Source organism: Lutjanus erythropterus, chromosome 8 (genome assembly GCF_056507025.1).
Source record: "Lutjanus erythropterus isolate fLutEry1 chromosome 8, fLutEry1.hap2, whole genome shotgun sequence".
In the NCBI taxonomy this organism is placed as follows: Eukaryota; Metazoa; Chordata; class Actinopteri; order Lutjaniformes; family Lutjanidae; genus Lutjanus; species Lutjanus erythropterus.
In genome coordinates, this window is record NC_139324.1 from 26,693,407 (window position 1) to 26,712,732 (window position 19,326).

General features: G+C 37.3%; 1 protein-coding gene across 2 annotated transcripts in view; it reads right to left on the bottom strand.

Annotated features, from left to right (window-relative positions):
* The window catches only part of osbpl6 (oxysterol binding protein-like 6), a 72,485-nt gene that overhangs the window by 5,024 nt on the left and 48,135 nt on the right, over positions 1–19,326 (bottom strand). For both annotated transcript variants that reach the window (XM_084725097.1, XM_084725095.1), the window contains 7 exons: positions 11,183–11,313; positions 9,532–9,639; positions 8,995–9,126; positions 6,792–6,879; positions 3,141–3,394; positions 1,555–1,692; positions 63–126 (listed from right to left, as the gene is read on the bottom strand). In XM_084725097.1, coding sequence (XP_084581223.1) covers positions 63–126; positions 1,555–1,692; positions 3,141–3,394; positions 6,792–6,879; positions 8,995–9,126; positions 9,532–9,639; positions 11,183–11,313 — 915 coding nt within the window. The remainder of the gene's footprint in view (positions 1–62; positions 127–1,554; positions 1,693–3,140; positions 3,395–6,791; positions 6,880–8,994; positions 9,127–9,531; positions 9,640–11,182; positions 11,314–19,326) is intronic.

Sequence of the window (19,326 nt, forward strand, 5' to 3'; positions counted from 1 at the left end):
CTGAGCTGCTCAGCCGGAGCTCCCACGAGGAGAAGCCCTCACTAATTAGGTGTGTTACCTACCTTGCCAGAAGGTGAAGTTCTTAGACTCACAGTGGCAGGCGGAGATGGGAGGGTGGTGGCTCACCTTTGAGACAAGATCAAATAAAAACAGTCTGACATCTGTTGATGTTGAGATTTTACATCAAATCTGTCTCTATCAGTCTCCAAACAGAGGACACATGATGGACTACAATATGTGTACAGACTGTGACTTTACTGAAGAGCTGAAACAATTCAATCATATATTTTGATAATTGATTAACCATTTAATTACTTTTCAAGCAATGATGAACATCATCAGGTTCCAGATTTTCTTGTTTTTTTCTGTTTTATATGACAGTAAACAGAATATTTTTGGAGTTTTAGACTGTATCTTGGGCTCCACTAGTTAAGAAAATAATCAGCAGACTGATCAATAATAAAAATAATTGTGATTCAGAGCTCCGGTTGGATGTATACTGAAGTTTAATGTGAGGAAAAGATGGACAAATGCAGTGCAAATTAGAGTGTTTGTAAAGTACATACATGCACTGGTTTGTATGTGAGTTTTGACTCAGTTCAACCAAATACAAAACTGCATTTATTCCTTCATAAATAAATCATATTTGTCATGATCCATAATTAGCTTCCTTAGACACAACATGCATGCAGTGTGGCTCTCGTCCAGGTCCCTTTTCCCTTCAGCTTCACAGAAGCCAAAATGCTGCCATATCCTAGTTTTTAAGTCGGGGGGTGTCAGTCGGATTTAATCCAACTGCAGTTGCTCACACATAGCAATCCTCACCAAAACTAAAGAGGCAGCTAAAGCGATGCACATGTTAACCTAACGTTTCACCATCCAAGAACTGGTTTCTGATTATTGGCTTTTCTGCATTAATTCATATTTCAAGAGAGAATCATGATACGTCTAAGAATCAGTTTGTCCCCGACCGCTAGATATGATAAGCTGCTAATGAGTCAGGATATATTCCTACTGTGCTTTAATTGCAGTTTCCATTTAATGCATTTAAGTAGAATGTGTCACTGAATGACTTTTTACATCTGCTACATGGACACTGATGTAAGATTCTGGTGACTGCAAGGTCAAGAATACACCTTGAAGCTACTGGGATGTTTTATTCCAGTTCAATGAGTCATGAGATGATTGTTTTGTTTTTTGATTTCCCTTTAATTTTTGCTTTTTTGGGAAACTACTCAGTAATAACTTGTTGGGCAAAATCAGAAAATATTCTAATACTGTAAAACAAAATAAAGTTGGTGAGTCTTTGGTTGAGCAGATCAAAGCTGCTCGACTATGAGGGGTTACAAATAGAGACTCCTTTGTTTTTAGTGGCCCCAAGCTAAAAAGGTTGGAAAACAGTTTTATTCCACCATTACTGTCCGGTCCAACATATAAGCTGCAGAGGAGCTTCGTCTTCCATCCCAAATAACAAGAAAATGGCTTCATATCAAAGATAAAGCTTCTACTTAAAATGCAGCTAACATCATAAACAATTTCTATTCGCGGACGTACCTGCTCCGAGAAAAAACAGAAGCCCTTGTCTTCCCGAATACATTCATAAGTCTCTCCGAGTAGCGGGTTGAATGGCTTACTTCCTGCTCTGTAGTAAGTGGACGAGTAGCCTGAGACGGCGAAAGCAGCGACGAGAACCTGTCAGAGAACCAAACAAACACAGCCGACATAAACAGGAGAGGATTAACGGGTTCATATTAGCAAGCTTTGTCACGAATAAGCAGAGCATTAGCATGCGCTGGGCACCATCAAAAGGACACAAGACAGATAAAAATAGGAGGATCCAAGGTCGTCAGCTGCATTGGAGTGTGCCGCCGCCTGGCAGACATGACTGAGCGAGGATATTGATGTTGGAGTGTGATGGGCAATGTCACCTCATATATAAACAAATACAGGTATGATAGACACACAAACACAGCAGCAATTGAAAACGTGGCAGAAAGTCTACTTGAGAATCTTCAGTAGCACAATTCTGCATCTATTGTACAAAAACAAAACATTAAAAGGACAGTCTGAGTTATTACTTATTGAGTCTGTGTATTAGCTACAGCAAATGACGGTCGACACGCCCCCAGTCTAGAGGAGCAGAGATGAGAACGAGCATGGCTACACAATGAACTGCTGTGGACAGAATCATCAGCGAAAGGTATTTTATCCTCTTACAAACAGGCCCATCTAGAATATTTTCACCGCTTTACTTTGCCATCAGGCAGTCTTTATATTAGCCAAATAACTCTGTAGATAAATCTACCAAACCCCATGGGAAAAAACAGTAATTTTACTGTGTGACTGTGGTAAATCTGAACTATCCTTTCAAAACATCGGAGTCAGCAACACAGCAACACAAGCTAACACATCGAGACAGCGAGTTCGGTTGGTTTGGAGACAATCGATTCCAATCGGAAAAGGCTGTCCGATGGCAAAGTAAAGCAGTGAAAATATTCTAAATACAGCATACGCTCATAAACGTATTCTTTTTAGGTGCACCTTTTTTTTCTGTTACTTTTAATTCCATGCGCGATAGTACTTTCAGTATTATTGTTATTATCATGTACAATATTACATTTAATACGTGCAACTGTTACCTGGTGCAATATAACTTATTATTTCTCACACCACTGTTTACATCACTTTCAATGTAACTGTCTTGCTAACTTTTGTATTTAACTCTTGTATTGTTATACTATTATCAGGCGCTGTTTACAGACACTTTATATTCAGTACTCTGTTGTTGTTATTCTTATGTTACTGTTACTGTAATTTTTGGAGCAATCTGGCACAATAATTTCCTCCTATCTTATCTTTCTTTCACATGGCTAAAATACCTTTTGTTACTGATCCTGTCCACAGCTGTACATTGCTTAGCTTATAACTTTTTTTTAAGTGGGAATGTGCTGACTGGCGTCTACTGTAGGTAATACACTGACTATCGATAAGCACCCTGTGCAACCCTTCATCAAATCAAATAATCCAAACTATCCCTTTAAATTGCTTTACAAACAGCAGCACAGGTTTGCCATGTTTTTCAGATGTAATCTCCTGAACAGCTGATGTGGCAGAGCGCTCCTAACCAACGGCTTCCTTACCATACGTTCGAAGGGATCCTCGGTCTCAGCAGCCTTGTCCAGCAGCTCGCTGTACTCCAGCTCCTCACACATGCGCTGCAGGGTGTTGAGGGGCTCGTTGAGCTCCACAGGCATGGACACTTTGGACAAGTCCTTACCGATGTTGTTTCTCAAGATGTTCCAGAGGTTGATGTTGCTGGTGTCGGGACACGGCGCCGGCAGGCAGGTACGCCGCCCGTTACGGAAGGCACAGCCAGCAAAGTCTCCGTTGGCCACTGGGAAGAGAAAACCACCTCGTTAACAACACACACATTATCAAAACAACATTATCTACTCTCTTAAAAATATGCTTTTAATTATATAATAATAACCAACATTATTCATAGAGCACTTTTAAAAATTCAGGTTACAAGGTGACATGGCAGCATTATTATTATATTATTATCTTGATACCATTAATTCTATCACTGTATTTATTTTTTATTTTTTTTTATAAAAGTTGGATTGCCACTGACTGCTGCATTGTTTTTGTTTTTCACTGTGTGAAGTTAAAAAGAAAAACAAATTGAATCAGCAAACAAACAAACAACAACAAACAAATCAGCATCAGATCTATTATTATTTTACATTTAATAATATTCAAGATTTAATAAAGAATTTTTTTTCTGGTTATAATTTTTCTTTTTTTTTTAATTGCAAGATAATCATGGACTTCTTACTGTGGTATTATCGTACCTCCAGTTTTTGGTATTGTTACATCACTAAAATCTGATCGAATTGAACAACAGTGTAGCTGCAACAATGAGACTAAAATCAATCTGCAACTAATTTTTTAATTGTTTTTTTGTCACGAGGGGGAAGGAGACAAAGTGACAACAGAAAAAAGAGAAAGGATTTAAGAGCAAAGAGTATGTTACACAAAGTAATCATACGTGTATCATTGACAGGACATCAATATTTCATTTTTTAAACATCACAGTTATTGTCAATAGCACCAATGCAGCCTTGAATAACGGACATTAAGTTGACCAGAATAAAATTGTTAAAGCCAATAGAAGTGGTATCAAATACAGGGATAATTCAAGTAAAATCACAGTTATCTCTCAGATAAAACTATGTTTTATGAAGAGATTTAAAAGTTGATTTTGGTTCAGCCTCGTTCTGGTGCCTCGGGACAGTTGCTGCCAACACTGTGTCGCCTCTGGTTATTAGCCTCAAGCAAAACAGTCTCTGCAACAGATCAAATACTTCTGCCTCTCAAACCTCGTACAGGCTCTGATGGGATGAAAAGGTCAGAAATATAGCGAGGAACCAGGAGTCACACACAGAAAGCCTTAAAAACCATTAGTAAGATCTTTACATCTATCCTTAAACACACTGTTGGTTAGTGTAAAGAGGCTAAAACAGGTGTGATGTACTCATGCCTCTCTGTTTCAGTTAGAAGCCTGGTTTGTCTTATTTTATCGCAGATTGTCATTTCTTGTCATTTTTGTTGTTGTTGTTTAATGTGTGCTGATGTTGGCTTGGTAATATCACTCTCAAGTAACTGGGACACTCTATAGCTGTAGGGTTATAACATCAAATATACTGAAATGACAGCGAGTCTTTTGCGGTACACGTTCTTGTATCTTTCATTTACTTTTTATGTAACTTTTTTTATGTAACTTTACTTTTTTACACATTTTTGTCACCTTGAAATAATAATACAGGTCTATACTACACTTTCAGACTATAGAGCAGCTGGGATGAAGTATTTTTTGTAGACCAACCCACAAGTTGGCATTGCGCTACCATAATTTGCAGCAGGTTATAGTTTAGAGCTACTTTCACATGTGCAATGCCTTGGCAGGTCAGAACAAGAAAAACAAGACAGCAACAAAACACAAAGATATACAAAGAGGCACATCCGTAATAACCGTATGCTTGTTGAGGTCAGCGAGCGCAGAGCTGAGCGGCTTTTAATGTTTTTTTAAAGTTGGTTTTGAAGGTACTGATAGAGCTGCAGCTCCTCACATCGTCAGGCAGGATGCTTCCACTGGTTTGTGGCTTTTATAGAAAAAGCTGACTGCCCACATGCAGTGCGAGTCTCCTACAGGGGACGATCTTAAGGATCTAATCAAATTTACTGAGCGAGTATACACAAAGTCACATAGAGGACGGCTGGCAAATCATTTGAAAATCAAATCTGAAAATAACCTAAAATTCTCAAAGCTCAGGAGACTGTATTTCTCCAGTACTCTACAGCAGTGTTTCCAGTTTTTTTGTCTTTTCTGGTAATCCATTTTTAAAAAAAATGTTAAACCATTGTGACCCAATTCTAAATAAACCCTAACAATAAATCTTAAGAGTTAATTTGTGAATAAATGAACATTCCTGACCATTTTACTGCCATATCTGCATCACCTGTTATTATCTTGATGTGTTATTGCAAATATATACACATGTGAAATACTTTAGAAATGATAAATAAATGCATTTAGGCAAAGTTAACAGGCCATCTCATTGTGTTTATGTCCACTTATCACTAAAACAATGTAGGACATTTTAACCTACTTCACGAATGAGACAAAATAAGTGCATTTAGGCAGATGTAACAGGCTCTATTTATTTTCTCTCATCACTAAAAAAAATATATACACATTTTTATATGCTCTATGAAAGGTGTGCTGAAGATATAAATCTTAAATTAAATAAAATCTCCAATGACCCTCCTGTGGGTCATGACCCCTTCTCTGGGAATGACTGCCCTACAGTCATGAAAGTGACTTTATATCCAGAATTTTTAGCGAGATATTCTTCGCAAAGTGTGAATGCAATCGTCAGATATTAAAAGCAAACGTTTGTCCCAGACAACCTCTGAAGTCTCAATTAGCCATTTGTTAACAATGTGGGATCTTACTGACTTATTTTATGTTGCAGGACAAAATATGTAAATCTCTTAAAAGGGACGGTTCATATTTTTTCCTCTGGCCTATATTTATCCATCTTGATTTTTTGCTACAGGCACTGCCTGTAGGCACTTATGTCCTATCAGACTTGAACTTTGCTTCATGGCTTCATGTTGTTCTCTCCTGACTAGATCCTCCTTGTGCTGTACGTCGCTTTGGATAAAAACGTCTGCTAAATTAAACAGTAAATTGTAACTGTAGGAAAAATATGTATTTTTTATTATGGGGTGAACTGTCCCTTTAAGCTTGTGTTAACCACAGACCTTACTTTAGGCATCAAACCAAATTCCATTAAAAAAAATCCATTAAGTTCTAAGATGAGAGAACCGCAGGTGCTAATATGCCAACTCATTACCAGGTTTTAGGACTCCTGCAGCACTCTACAGGAGTCGAGAGTGATGTCATCACTGTGAGACACTGTATACTGCTGTGTTGTATGATGTGACAAAGATGGAGGAGGGAGACCCCAACGCTCCTTACATTGACTGCTTTCATAAAGTCTGAGAGAAGCACTTGGCACGAAGCAACCCTGCAAAGTCAGCTGCCTCATCCACACTGATAAATGAGCTTCCCAGAACAGTACTGGAGTGTGTGTGTGTGTGTGTGTGTGTGTGTTTGTGTGTGTAGAGGAACCACAGAGTGGGATCCCCCTCTTTTATTAAATTTCTCTAATAGAGCTATGGATGCTTGGCGTAGGCTGACGGTGGAGCGGGATTGGACCTACTTTGTCTGGAGACGTTATCAGTCACACTGGCGTTGTCCTCGGAAATGTTATCACTCACGTCGCTGACATATGACTCATCGTCTGAGCCCTGCGAGGGGAGGAACAGGTACAGAGCGGAGTGAGTCAGTGCAGTGGAGTGCAACACAAACTCTGATCAGAGCAGCAGACGGCCATAGCCTCACACTCACACTCACACAGTTGCTGCAGTTTGCCAGTGGCTAGCAAACTGCAGCAGTTGTCGGCTATCTGTCCCACTGCAGTAATCATAAGATGAGACACTGCAGCATTTTCATACTTTATATAGCAAACACAATGAGGCCATTGACGGCGACCTGCTGTAATAGCTTCTGTTACAGTCACCTGCTGCTGCTGGTGAAGGTTTGGCCCACAGCGTAACACAGGTCTGCCGATAGAGCTGGAGGATGGGGAGGTTGATGAATTTCCTTGGTGAGTAATCCTTCACCATGGCTCAATGCTACCCGGGGAGCTACAACGCTTAATGGCTCTTCAGAGACCACATATATTTGGAGCAGGGAGTTAAAAAGGGGAGACGGCTGCCTTTTTAACAAAGCTAGAAGCTACAAATCAAGAGGAACAGACAGAAGAGGAGTGTTATGATTCTAAGACACGATCGAGGGATTAAAGGGATAGTTCGGACTATTTTTTTAGGCATGTATGCGGTACTTATTGTGTATAACCTACAGAAGATGCCAGTCAACACGCCCCCAGTTTGAAGAAGCAGATAGAAGTACCAACACAGAAGCTAAGCAATGAACTGCTGTGTACAGATGGAACCATTGCTGGTGTTTTTGCTACATCAGGTTATCTTTAATGCAACATGGAACGATATGCAGAAAAATTTAAAGCTTCTCTTATTTTTATCCTTTAGACTGTAGCTTATTTTACTTTTTACATTTTTACTTATATTTTACCAGATTTGTTTGTTTTAGCATATTCATTTAGCTGCTTTCACTTGTTAATAAGGTTTTTATTTATTCTTCAAATATAATTGTGGCTTTTATTGTTTTTTTTTAACCTCTTATTGCCACTTTTATGTAAGTTTCTCATCGGTATTTCTTTGTGTCTATGAGCTTTTATTTTATTTCTTACTTGGCTACATTGTAAATGAGGTCTCTACCTGAATGACACCTTTTTCAATACCAATTTTACATAAAATCCATTTTAACAAAAAGAAAATTAAATTACACATTATACTGTATTTCAGTTACTCACTTCAAAGGAAGAGGCTGCTCAAAGCCCTGGGAGCAGCTGGCTAAACGGTTTTGACTCTGAGCAGGTTAGTTTACCTGGATAACTGGACTAAAATGAAGAAAGTGATGGAATATCTGGCAGCACTGGATTATATAAAAATAGAAATTACAATAATTATAATTATATATACACTGTTAAAACTGTTCAGATATCAAAATTTGGTTTTGAATGACATGGCATTTTTTTGGTACTGCATAGCATTGAAGCTATTCGATCTGTACCATTAAAGTATTGGTGCTCAATAATATTTAGACCACTGAGTATATTGAATCAGTGCTGTTATTACAGACGCATTATCATTCTTAGTCTTACAGGGACAGTTCATAAACTGTTACGGCTAATGAATGCATGACCCTGTTGTGAAACTAAAATAAATACTTCCAGACAAAGAAGGAGTGGGAGTGGTAGACCAGCAACTCCTGTGTTCTGCAAGCTACAATGACTGAATTTCATTAGTTCAGAAAGAGCAGGCTATAATATCTTTTGATACGGACTCTGCCCACAGTAGGTCATTGCTTCGCTTCTGTGTTGGTACTCCTGCTGCTTCTCCAAAATGGGAATGTGTCGACTGGCACCTACTGTAGGTGATATGCTGACTTTTGAAAGATACGTCATACATGCCTACATCAAATAACCCAAAGTATCCCTTTAAGCCTCGAGGCAGATTGAAAAGAAGCCCTCCTGTGTGTCTGACTTTGTTTGAGTTTCCGTTATATTTGCTATCTGTGCTTTTCATGCTGCCCTCATTAATTGCTGACTAACTCCAGCTCCACACACACACAGCCATCACAGTGACGTTTTATCTGACTTCCCAGCAGCAGCGGGGCTGATTTAACCCCCTCCTTGATCCACTTCCTCTACAACCCTGTCTGCTCATGGTCTAAACTGCCATCCTTTGTCAAAGCCGCGTCTCCACTGTCCTCTGTTATACCTCATTCTCCGACGAGCTGGCTGACAGAAGCACTTCCTGGGCATCAAAGAACTCAGAGACAGACTCCGACATGGAGAGTCGGCTCTCATTAGACGCCTGCTGAGTCAGAGGGATCCCCATCTGTTCGCCGGCCTGCAGCCAAACACATGCAAACACACGAGATGATGCTATGATGACAGGTTGAAGAGCCAAAACAGACCTGAGCAAACAAAAACACCATGAGAAGACAACGCTGAGTTCATTTTGCAGCATGTGTATCCTTGCCAGAGGGCGAGCTCCCACCCGTTTCTAATTAGTCATTTTTTCCATTAACCTTGATGTCAGCTTCTGCATAGAATAATGATCCTTTAAGCTTACCTGCCAGGGCAGACTGGAAAGACCATCAATATGTGAGGACAGGAATCAATAATGCAATTGACAAACGCATGCAAGGCAAACACTACACCTACCAGGCCAGCCTCGGAAGCCCCGGTGTTATATTAATGTCAAGAGTCAGAAATGAGCTCCGTCATTGACAGACTGACCACAGCGACCTACCTCGTCAGGCGTGGAGATGATGTTCACACTGACAACTTGTTCAGTCAGGACAGATTCAGAGTGGATGCGGTTGAGTCGGGTTCGAAGTTCTGCGTTTTGGGACAGGGCCTAAATGATGCAAAATGTGGTATTTTTCGCATTAAATTTAAGGTTCAGATCTGTTGACATTTAAAGAATGGGTTTGTGCTAACTTCCAATATATAGAAAACTGTAGAAGAACGGTTTGTTGTTTTAACCAGTGGCTTCTTCAATATACCTGGAGAAAATTTGCTATAAACTGACAGTGTGGAAAAGCACAATGGGATTTAAGGGCCATTTTTTACTAAGGGTCAATCAATATGTTTTTTTAAGGTCCAATACCATCCTAATTATTATAGCCAATGTTTGGAACTGATATACATTTGCTGCAAAAAATGAAAAACTGTTGAAAACTGTAAGCATTTATCAATAAATCTTTATTTATTTTTTTTGGTCCACTATTGAAGAGATCAAAAGAATAAAAACCACAGTCCCCGTTCTGTGCAAGAATGCACTGGGGTTAGCTGCAGGTAATATGAGGCTTCAGAAGTCTATATGAGCATCAAGTGAGTATTGAAGCCACTAAATAGATTACGAATGTCTATCTGGGTGGTGAGGGAAGCAAACCCACCAGTCACTAGCATTTTTTTTTTAACCAGCATTTGGCTGGTGGCTAATTTGGGACCCTGCAAGTAGTTGTGTGATCTATTTGTTAAAATATAAAAATTGATTATAGCCACCTTAAACATACCACAAGGAGTTTTTAAACTGGTGATGAACCAGTCTCAATTTTATAGTGACGATAGATTTAGATAATTTTATTTTGGATGTTACTTTGTGGTCATGACAGTGGAAATGCTACATTTTTTGTCCACAGGGGGCTTCAAAATCAACACAATGTGAAAGATCCTTGTAACAGTAAATGTGTACATGGGAGATAAAATATCAAAAAACACTAATTTATTCCCTACAGAGATTAAAACAGTTGACATCAGCAGCTGTAGCCGTAACAACAATGGTACCGACTATCAACTTCCCACAGAGCTTTGCCATAAAAACCTGACCGCAGGCCTACGACAACATTGTCACACAAGCATCCAATTAGGAACAAAGCAGAGATAAAGCAGCAGAAACATTTCACCGAAATGATGTCAACTGTTAGCAGAGGAACAGTCCAATTAAATCACTGGAGTAGAGAGACAGCCCTAAGGAGCCGAGTTAATGAACTGCACAATGCATTCCTCTCTCTCGCCAATTAATATGGGAAAAGATGATTGAACTTTCACTACTCACTTGCCTATGCTCACATCTCCATACATCATCTTTTTAAACAGTGATTGGAATAAGCTGTAGCTTGTGCATTTCATCTGACAGTCCGTCATCATGAGCATATCGTCTAACATGACAACTACAAAATGGGTTTGAGTTTAAAGACGCATCACTCAAATTACTTCAGTAATTTCCCCAGTAATGTCCTGATCACTGCCGCTAATTAAACGTTAAAACAGCCTCCTACTGAGCAGTACGAATGCGAAGTAGCCAAATATGACAAGCGGCTCAGATTAACTAACCCTAGCAGCAAACGGTAGAAAGAAAGAGGCATCATGGGTAATGGTGGAAGACGGCTCATTACCTGTGACAGAGACTTCCTGAGAGAGTTGATCTGGGCCGACTGGTCTGACTGCTCCTGGTCAGACAGAATCTGTTTGATCTTTTCTTTCTCTATGGCCACTGTGTTGAAGGCCGACTTCAGCAGAGAGTGAACTGCACACAGGACAGGACAAAAGGAAATTAGTATCATTTACACTGCACTGTTAAAGGGCTAGTTCGGAGTATTTGAAGTGGGACTGGATGAGGTACTTCTCAGTGTATTACCTACTGTAGATGGTGGTCCCCCAGTTTGAGGAGGCAGCAGCAGTACCAGTGTAGGAAGCTAAGCAATGTACTGCTTTGGAAAAGGTCAGCAACAAAACATGGTCTTAAACTATATTTTGAATATTTTCACTGCTTTACTTTGCCACCAGACAGCCTTTTCTGATGGGAAACTCAAGTTATATTGCTGCCATCAGATTCCTTTGGCAAACGCTGTCATTTTATTTTGAGTTGCTGATAGTTTGCGTCATTGTGTGACTTGTGGTGTATTAAAGGGTTAGTTGAGATTCAGGCTGAGTGAGATACAGCCATATTTGTCTCATATAACGATGTTCCCTGTCGGAAAAGGCTTTCTGATGGCAAGGTAAAACCGTGAAAATATTCTAGATGCACTCCAAATTATATAGATTTTTTGGGGAGGGTGACTAAAATAAGTTTCTGTTGCTGTCCTGTCCACAGCAGGACACTGCTTAGCTTCCTAAACTGGTACTCCTGCTGTTTCTCCAAAATGGGGACGTGCCCACCCATCCCAACCCCTCTTTAAAAAGCCTGAACTATACCTTTATTAAAATTGAAAACATTCTCTTGAAAACACCATGTGAAACACCCTTACATTTATTCCTAATTTCCTCAAACAATACAACAGTTTTGTTTTATAAATCCTCTGCTACGTTGTGCCTTTTAGTTTTCTATGTTCTTTTACTGAATTTGTCACGTAAAGCATCTTGAAAAGTGAAGTGTTTTTTTTTTAAATAATTACCATTATTATAAGCACAGTTATATTTAATTAACCCAGTGACACACTGTGTTAGCCTTGGTGACCAAAATTAATTGAACATGAATGACTTTTCTAGTGATTTATGTCACCTTTGCAATATTAAATATCTCTAATAAGGTGTTGACAGGGTGCCCTGAAATTTTCATTGCAACAGTTTTATAGTATTCTACTGCAACCTATGGTGTTAAATTTATCATTATCTTTTTTAGATTTTTGCCTTTATTAAATAGAAACAGCTGAAGATGGAAAGGAAAGGGATAACATGAAAATGTCGTCACACTAATATGTGAGTAAACTTTTAGTTTTGATAGTTTCATGCAACTTATTTACTAATTTAATACTGGAAACTTGTTAAAATGCAGCTGTTGCCCTGAGGCAACAACATGCCATCATGGAAAATTGCAATGTTGCCTGCAACAGTGAACCATTATGGAATCACTATAGCAAACACAACACTGACCACTGGCCTATTTGGGTGGAGAAAAATGGCAGATGCAGATACCCTGGATGTAAGGGTAGAGTGAAACCACAGTGCACAAAATGTGTCACCTGCCTGTGCTTCACTCCTGAAAAAAACTGCTTCATGGAGTTCCATAAGCACTGAGCAGCAACACCACAAGTGATGGCAACACATGTCAGGAAAGACACGGGGGACTGACAGAAAACATGCACTGAAATGAAGCAGTGATGATCAAACACTGGAATTTGACACTTGTTGTTTTTGTTTTTCAAATGGTTATGGTTATCTTTGTGGATTTAAGTAGTTTAAAGTTTTACACTTTACAATTACACTTTACACATTTATTTCAATGGGTTGTTCCTAAATGGTACAATGTTGCCTACAGGCAACATTTAGCCAAGAAACTTTTTAAATTCTTTTTATAATTCTTTTTAATTTAAAATTTAAAATGAATTGTGACTTCTTGATGTTATTGAATAATTTTGCATATGTTTATGAAATAAACAATGTTCAAATTGGAAAAGGAATGTTCTTTTTCACTTATGCACCATTATGGTACAATGTTGCCTACAGGCAACGAACCCCAAAAACTTCCAAAAATAAAAAAATAAAAATAAAATTTCTTCAGATTATGTTTATTTAGTCTATTTTGAGACATAAAAACACTCCAAACATTTTTCCCTCACTGGCATCATAATGTGTACCATAGAGGGATATGACTATACATACATACATATGACCATACATACATACATACGTATGACCATACATGCATACATACATACATACATACATACATGTGACCATGCATACATACATACATATGAGCATAGATACATACATACATATGACCATACATGCATACATACATACATATGAGCATACATACATACATACATACATATGAGCATACATACATACATACATACTTATGACCATACATACATACATACATATGAACATACATACATATGACCATGCATACATACATACATACATATGAGCATATATACATACATATGAGCATACATAGATACATACATACTTATGAGCATACATACATACATACATACTTATGAGCATACATACATACATACATATGAACATACATACATATGAGCATACATACATACATATGAGCATACATACATACATATTTATGACCATACATGCATACATATGAACATACATACATACATACATACATACATACATACATACATATGGCCATACATATGACCATGCATACATATGACCATGCATACATTCATATAACCATACATACATACATACATATGGCCATACATATGACCATGCATACATACATACATACATATGAGCATACATACATACATATGTGCATACATGCATACATGCATACATACATACATACATACGACCATGCATACATACATACATGTGACCATACATACATACATACATACATACATATGAGCATACATACATATGAGCATATATACATACATACATACATATGACCATGCATACATACATACATATGAGCATACATACATACATACATACATATATACATACATACATACATATGGCCATGTATACATACATACATATGACCATGCATACATACATGCATATGAGCATACATACATACATACATACGACCATGCATACATACATATGACCATACATACATATGACCATGCATACATACATACATACATACATACATACATATGAGCATACATACATACATACATACATACATATGAGCATACATACATACATACATATGACCATGCATACATACATACAGATGACCATACATGCATACATATATACATACATACATGTGACCATGCATACATACATACATATGAGCATACATACATACATACATACATACATACATACATACATACATACATACGGCCATGCATACACACATACATATGAGCATACATACATACATACATACATACATACATACATACATATGGCCATACATACATACATATGACCATACATACATACATACATACATATGACCATACATACATACATACATATGACCATGCATACATACATACATATGAGTATAAATACATACATACATACTTATGACCATATATACATACATATGACCATACATACATATGACCATGCATACATACATACATATGAACATACATACATACTTATGACCATACATACATATGACCATGCATACATACATATGAGTATTCATACATACATATGGCCATACATACATTTGGCCATACATACATACATACATACATACATACATACATACATATGAGCATATCTCTCTATGGTACCATGTTGCCCTCAGGCAACAAACCCATTTTTGCCCTGTCACATCTCCACAATGCATCCCTTTAAATGATGTGATACTTTAAAAAAGAGGTAAAACCATAGGGAACCATTAACAATGCTTTAATTTGTCACATGACCTCAGGAAGCGATTTTGAAACCCTTCTTGGTGGGCTTTTTCTAAGGAGACAGCTCTGCTATCTTGCTGCAAAAAAAGACTCTCAAAAAGTTATTTCTTGTCCCTTTTCCTCCTGGAAAAAAATGTCTTCACACTAATAGGTGAGTAAACTTTTAGTTTTGATAGTTACATGCAACTTATTTACTAATTTAATACTGGAAACTTGTTAAAATGCAGCTGTTGCCCTGAGGCAACAACATGCCATCATGGAAAATTGCAATGTTGCCTGCAACAGTGAACCATTATGGAATCACTATAGCAAACACAACACTGACCACTGGCCTATTTGGGTGGAGAAAAATGGCAGATGCAGATACCCTGGATGTAAGGGTAGAGTGAAACCACAGTGCACAAAATGTGTCACCTGCCTGTGCTTCGCTCCTGAAAAAAACTGCTTCATGGAGTTCCATAAGCACTGAGCAGCAACACCACAAGTGATGGCAACACATGTCAGGAAAGACACGGGGGACTGACAGAAAACATGCACTGAAATGAAGCAGTGATGATCAAACACTGGAATTTGACACTTGTTGTTTTTGTTTTTCAAATGGTTATGGTAATGGTTATCTTTGTGGATTTAAGTAGTTTAAAGTTTTACACTTTACAATTACACTTTACACATTTATTTCAATGGGTTGTTCCTAAATGGTACAATGTTGCCTACAGGCAACATTTAGCCAAGAAACTTTTTAAATTCTTTTTATAATTCTTTTTAATTTAAAATTTAAAATGAATTGTGACTTCTTGATGTTATTGAATAATTTTGCATATGTTTATGAAATAAACAATGTTCAAATTGGAAAAGGAATGTTCTTTTTCACTTATGCACCATTATGGTACAATGTTGCCTACAGGCAACGAACCCCAAAAACTTCCAAAAATAAAAAATAAAAATAAAATTTCTTCAGATTATGTTTATTTAGTCTATTTTGAGACATAAAAACACTCCAAACATTTTTCCCTCACTGGCATCATAATGTGTACCATAGAGGGATATGACTATACATGCATACATACATACATACATAAATATGACCATACATACATACATACGTATGACCATACATGCATACATACATACATACATACATACATACATACATGTGACCATGCATACATACATACATATGAGCATACATACATACATACATATGACCATACATGCATACATACATACATATGAGCATACATACATACATAGATACATATGAGCATACATACATACATACATACTTATGACCATACATACATACATACATACATACATATGAACATACATACATATGAGCATACATACATACATACATACATATGACCATGCATACATACACACATACTGTACATATGAGCATATATACATACATATGAGCATACATACATACATACATACTTATGACCATACATACATACATACATATGAACATACATACATATGAGCATACATACATACATACATACATATGACCATGCATACATACATACATACATACATACATATGAGCATACATACATACATATTTATGACCATACATGCATACATATGAACATACATACATACATACATACATACATACATATGGCCATACATATGACCATGCATACATACATACATACATATGAGCATACATACATACATAAATACATACATACATATGAGCATATCTCTCTATGGTACCATGTTGCCCTCAGGCAACAAACCCATTTTTGCCCTGTCACATCTCCACAATGCATCCCTTTAAATGATGTGATACTTTAAAAAAGAGGTAAAACCATAGGGAACCATTAACAATGCTTTAATTTGTCACATGACCTCAGGAAGCGATTTTGAAACCCTTCTTGGCGGGCTTTTTCTAAGGAGACAGCTCTGCTATCTTGCTGCAAAAAAAGACTCTCAAAAAGTTATTTCTTGTCCCTTTTCCTCCTGGAAAAAAATGTCTTCACACTAATAGGTGAGTAAACTTTTAGTTTTGATAGTTTCATGCAACTTATTTACTAATTTAATACTGGAAACTTGTTAAAATGCAGCTGTTGCCCTGAGGCAACAACATGCCATCATGGAAAATTGCAATGTTGCCTGCAACAGTGAACCATTATGGAATCACTATAGCAAACACAACACTGACCACTGGCCTATTTGGGTGGAGAAAAATGGCAGATGCAGATACCCTGGATGTAAGGGTAGAGTGAAACCACAGTGCACAAAATGTGTCACCTGCCTGTGCTTCACTCCTGAAAAAAACTGCTTCATGGAGTTCCATAAGCACTGAGCAGCAACACCACAAGTGATGGCAACACATGTCAGGAAAGACACGGGGGACTGACAGAAAACATGCACTGAAATGAAGCAGTGATGATCAAACACTGGAATTTGACACTTGTTGTTTTTGTTTTTCAAATGGTTATGGTAATGGTTATCTTTGTGGATTTAAGTAGTTTAAAGTTTTACACTTTACAATTACACTTTACACATTTATTTCAATGGGTTGTTCCTAAATGGTACAATGTTGCCTACAGGCAACATTTAGCCAAGAAACTTTTTAAATTCTTTTTATAATTCTTTTTAATTTAAAATTTAAAATGAATTGTGACTTCTTGATGTTATTGACTAATTTTGCATATGTTTATGAAATAAACAATGTTCAAATTGGAAAAGGAAAGTTCTTTTTCACTTATGCACCATTATGGTACAATGTTGCCTACAGGCAACGAACCCCAAAAACTTCCAAAAATAAAAAATAAAAATAAAATTTCTTCAGATTATGTTTATTTAGTCTATTTTGAGACATAAAAACACTCCAAACATTTTTCCCTCACTGGCATCATAATGTGTACCATAGAGGGATATGACTATACATGCATACATACATACATACATACATATGACCATACATACATACATACGTATGACCATACATGCATACATACATACATACATACATACATGTGACCATGCATACATACATACATATGAACATACATACATATGAGCATACATACATACATATGACCATGCATACATACATACATACATACATACATACATATGAGCATACATACATACATATGAGCATACATACATACATATTTATGACCATACATGCATACATACATACATACTTACATACATACATATGGCCATACATATGACCATGCATACATATGACCATGCATACATTCATATGACCATACATACATACACATACATACATATGACCATACATATGACCATGCATACATATATACACACATACATATGAGCATACATACATACATATGACCATACATACATACATACATACATATGACCATGCATACATACATACATGTGACCATACATACATACATACATACATACATACATACATACATACATATGAGCATACATACATATGAGCATATATACATACATACATACATATGACCATGCATACATACATACATATGAGCATACATACATACATACATATATACATACATACATACATATGGCCATGTATACATACATACATATGACCATGCATACATACATGCATATGAGCATACATACATACATACGACCATGCATACATACATACATACATACATACATACATACATATGAGCATACATATATACATACATACATACATATGAGCATACATACATATGAGTATACATACATACATACATATGACCATGCATACATACATACATATGACCATACATGCATACATATATACATACATACATGTGACCATGCATACATACATACATATGAGCATACATACATACATATGAGCATACATACATACATACGAGCATACATACATACATACATACATATGAAGCTCAGCGTAAGTTCAATCAGGAAGACCTTCTATTACACTGCCTTCATTCATAACTTTTCTTTACTCCAGCTCTCTCCTCCTATTCCCTCTAATCAGCTGTTTGTGGGCGTTCACCTTCGTCTTTACTATCCAATCAGATTTTGCCACGGTTGCGATAGCCAGTCAATTTGCTGCTGCCAAACTTTAAATCGCCTCTGTCTTTGCTCCATCAGTTGTCATTCAGTCAGTAGCGCGACCCTCCTCCACCCCTCTCTCCTCCAGTCATTGGACCCAGGTAGCCACAAGATGTTCACCTTGATCCTCCCTGAAGCCCTCTCCTCTAGTCTTCAGGTCCAGGCAGCAGGAGTCT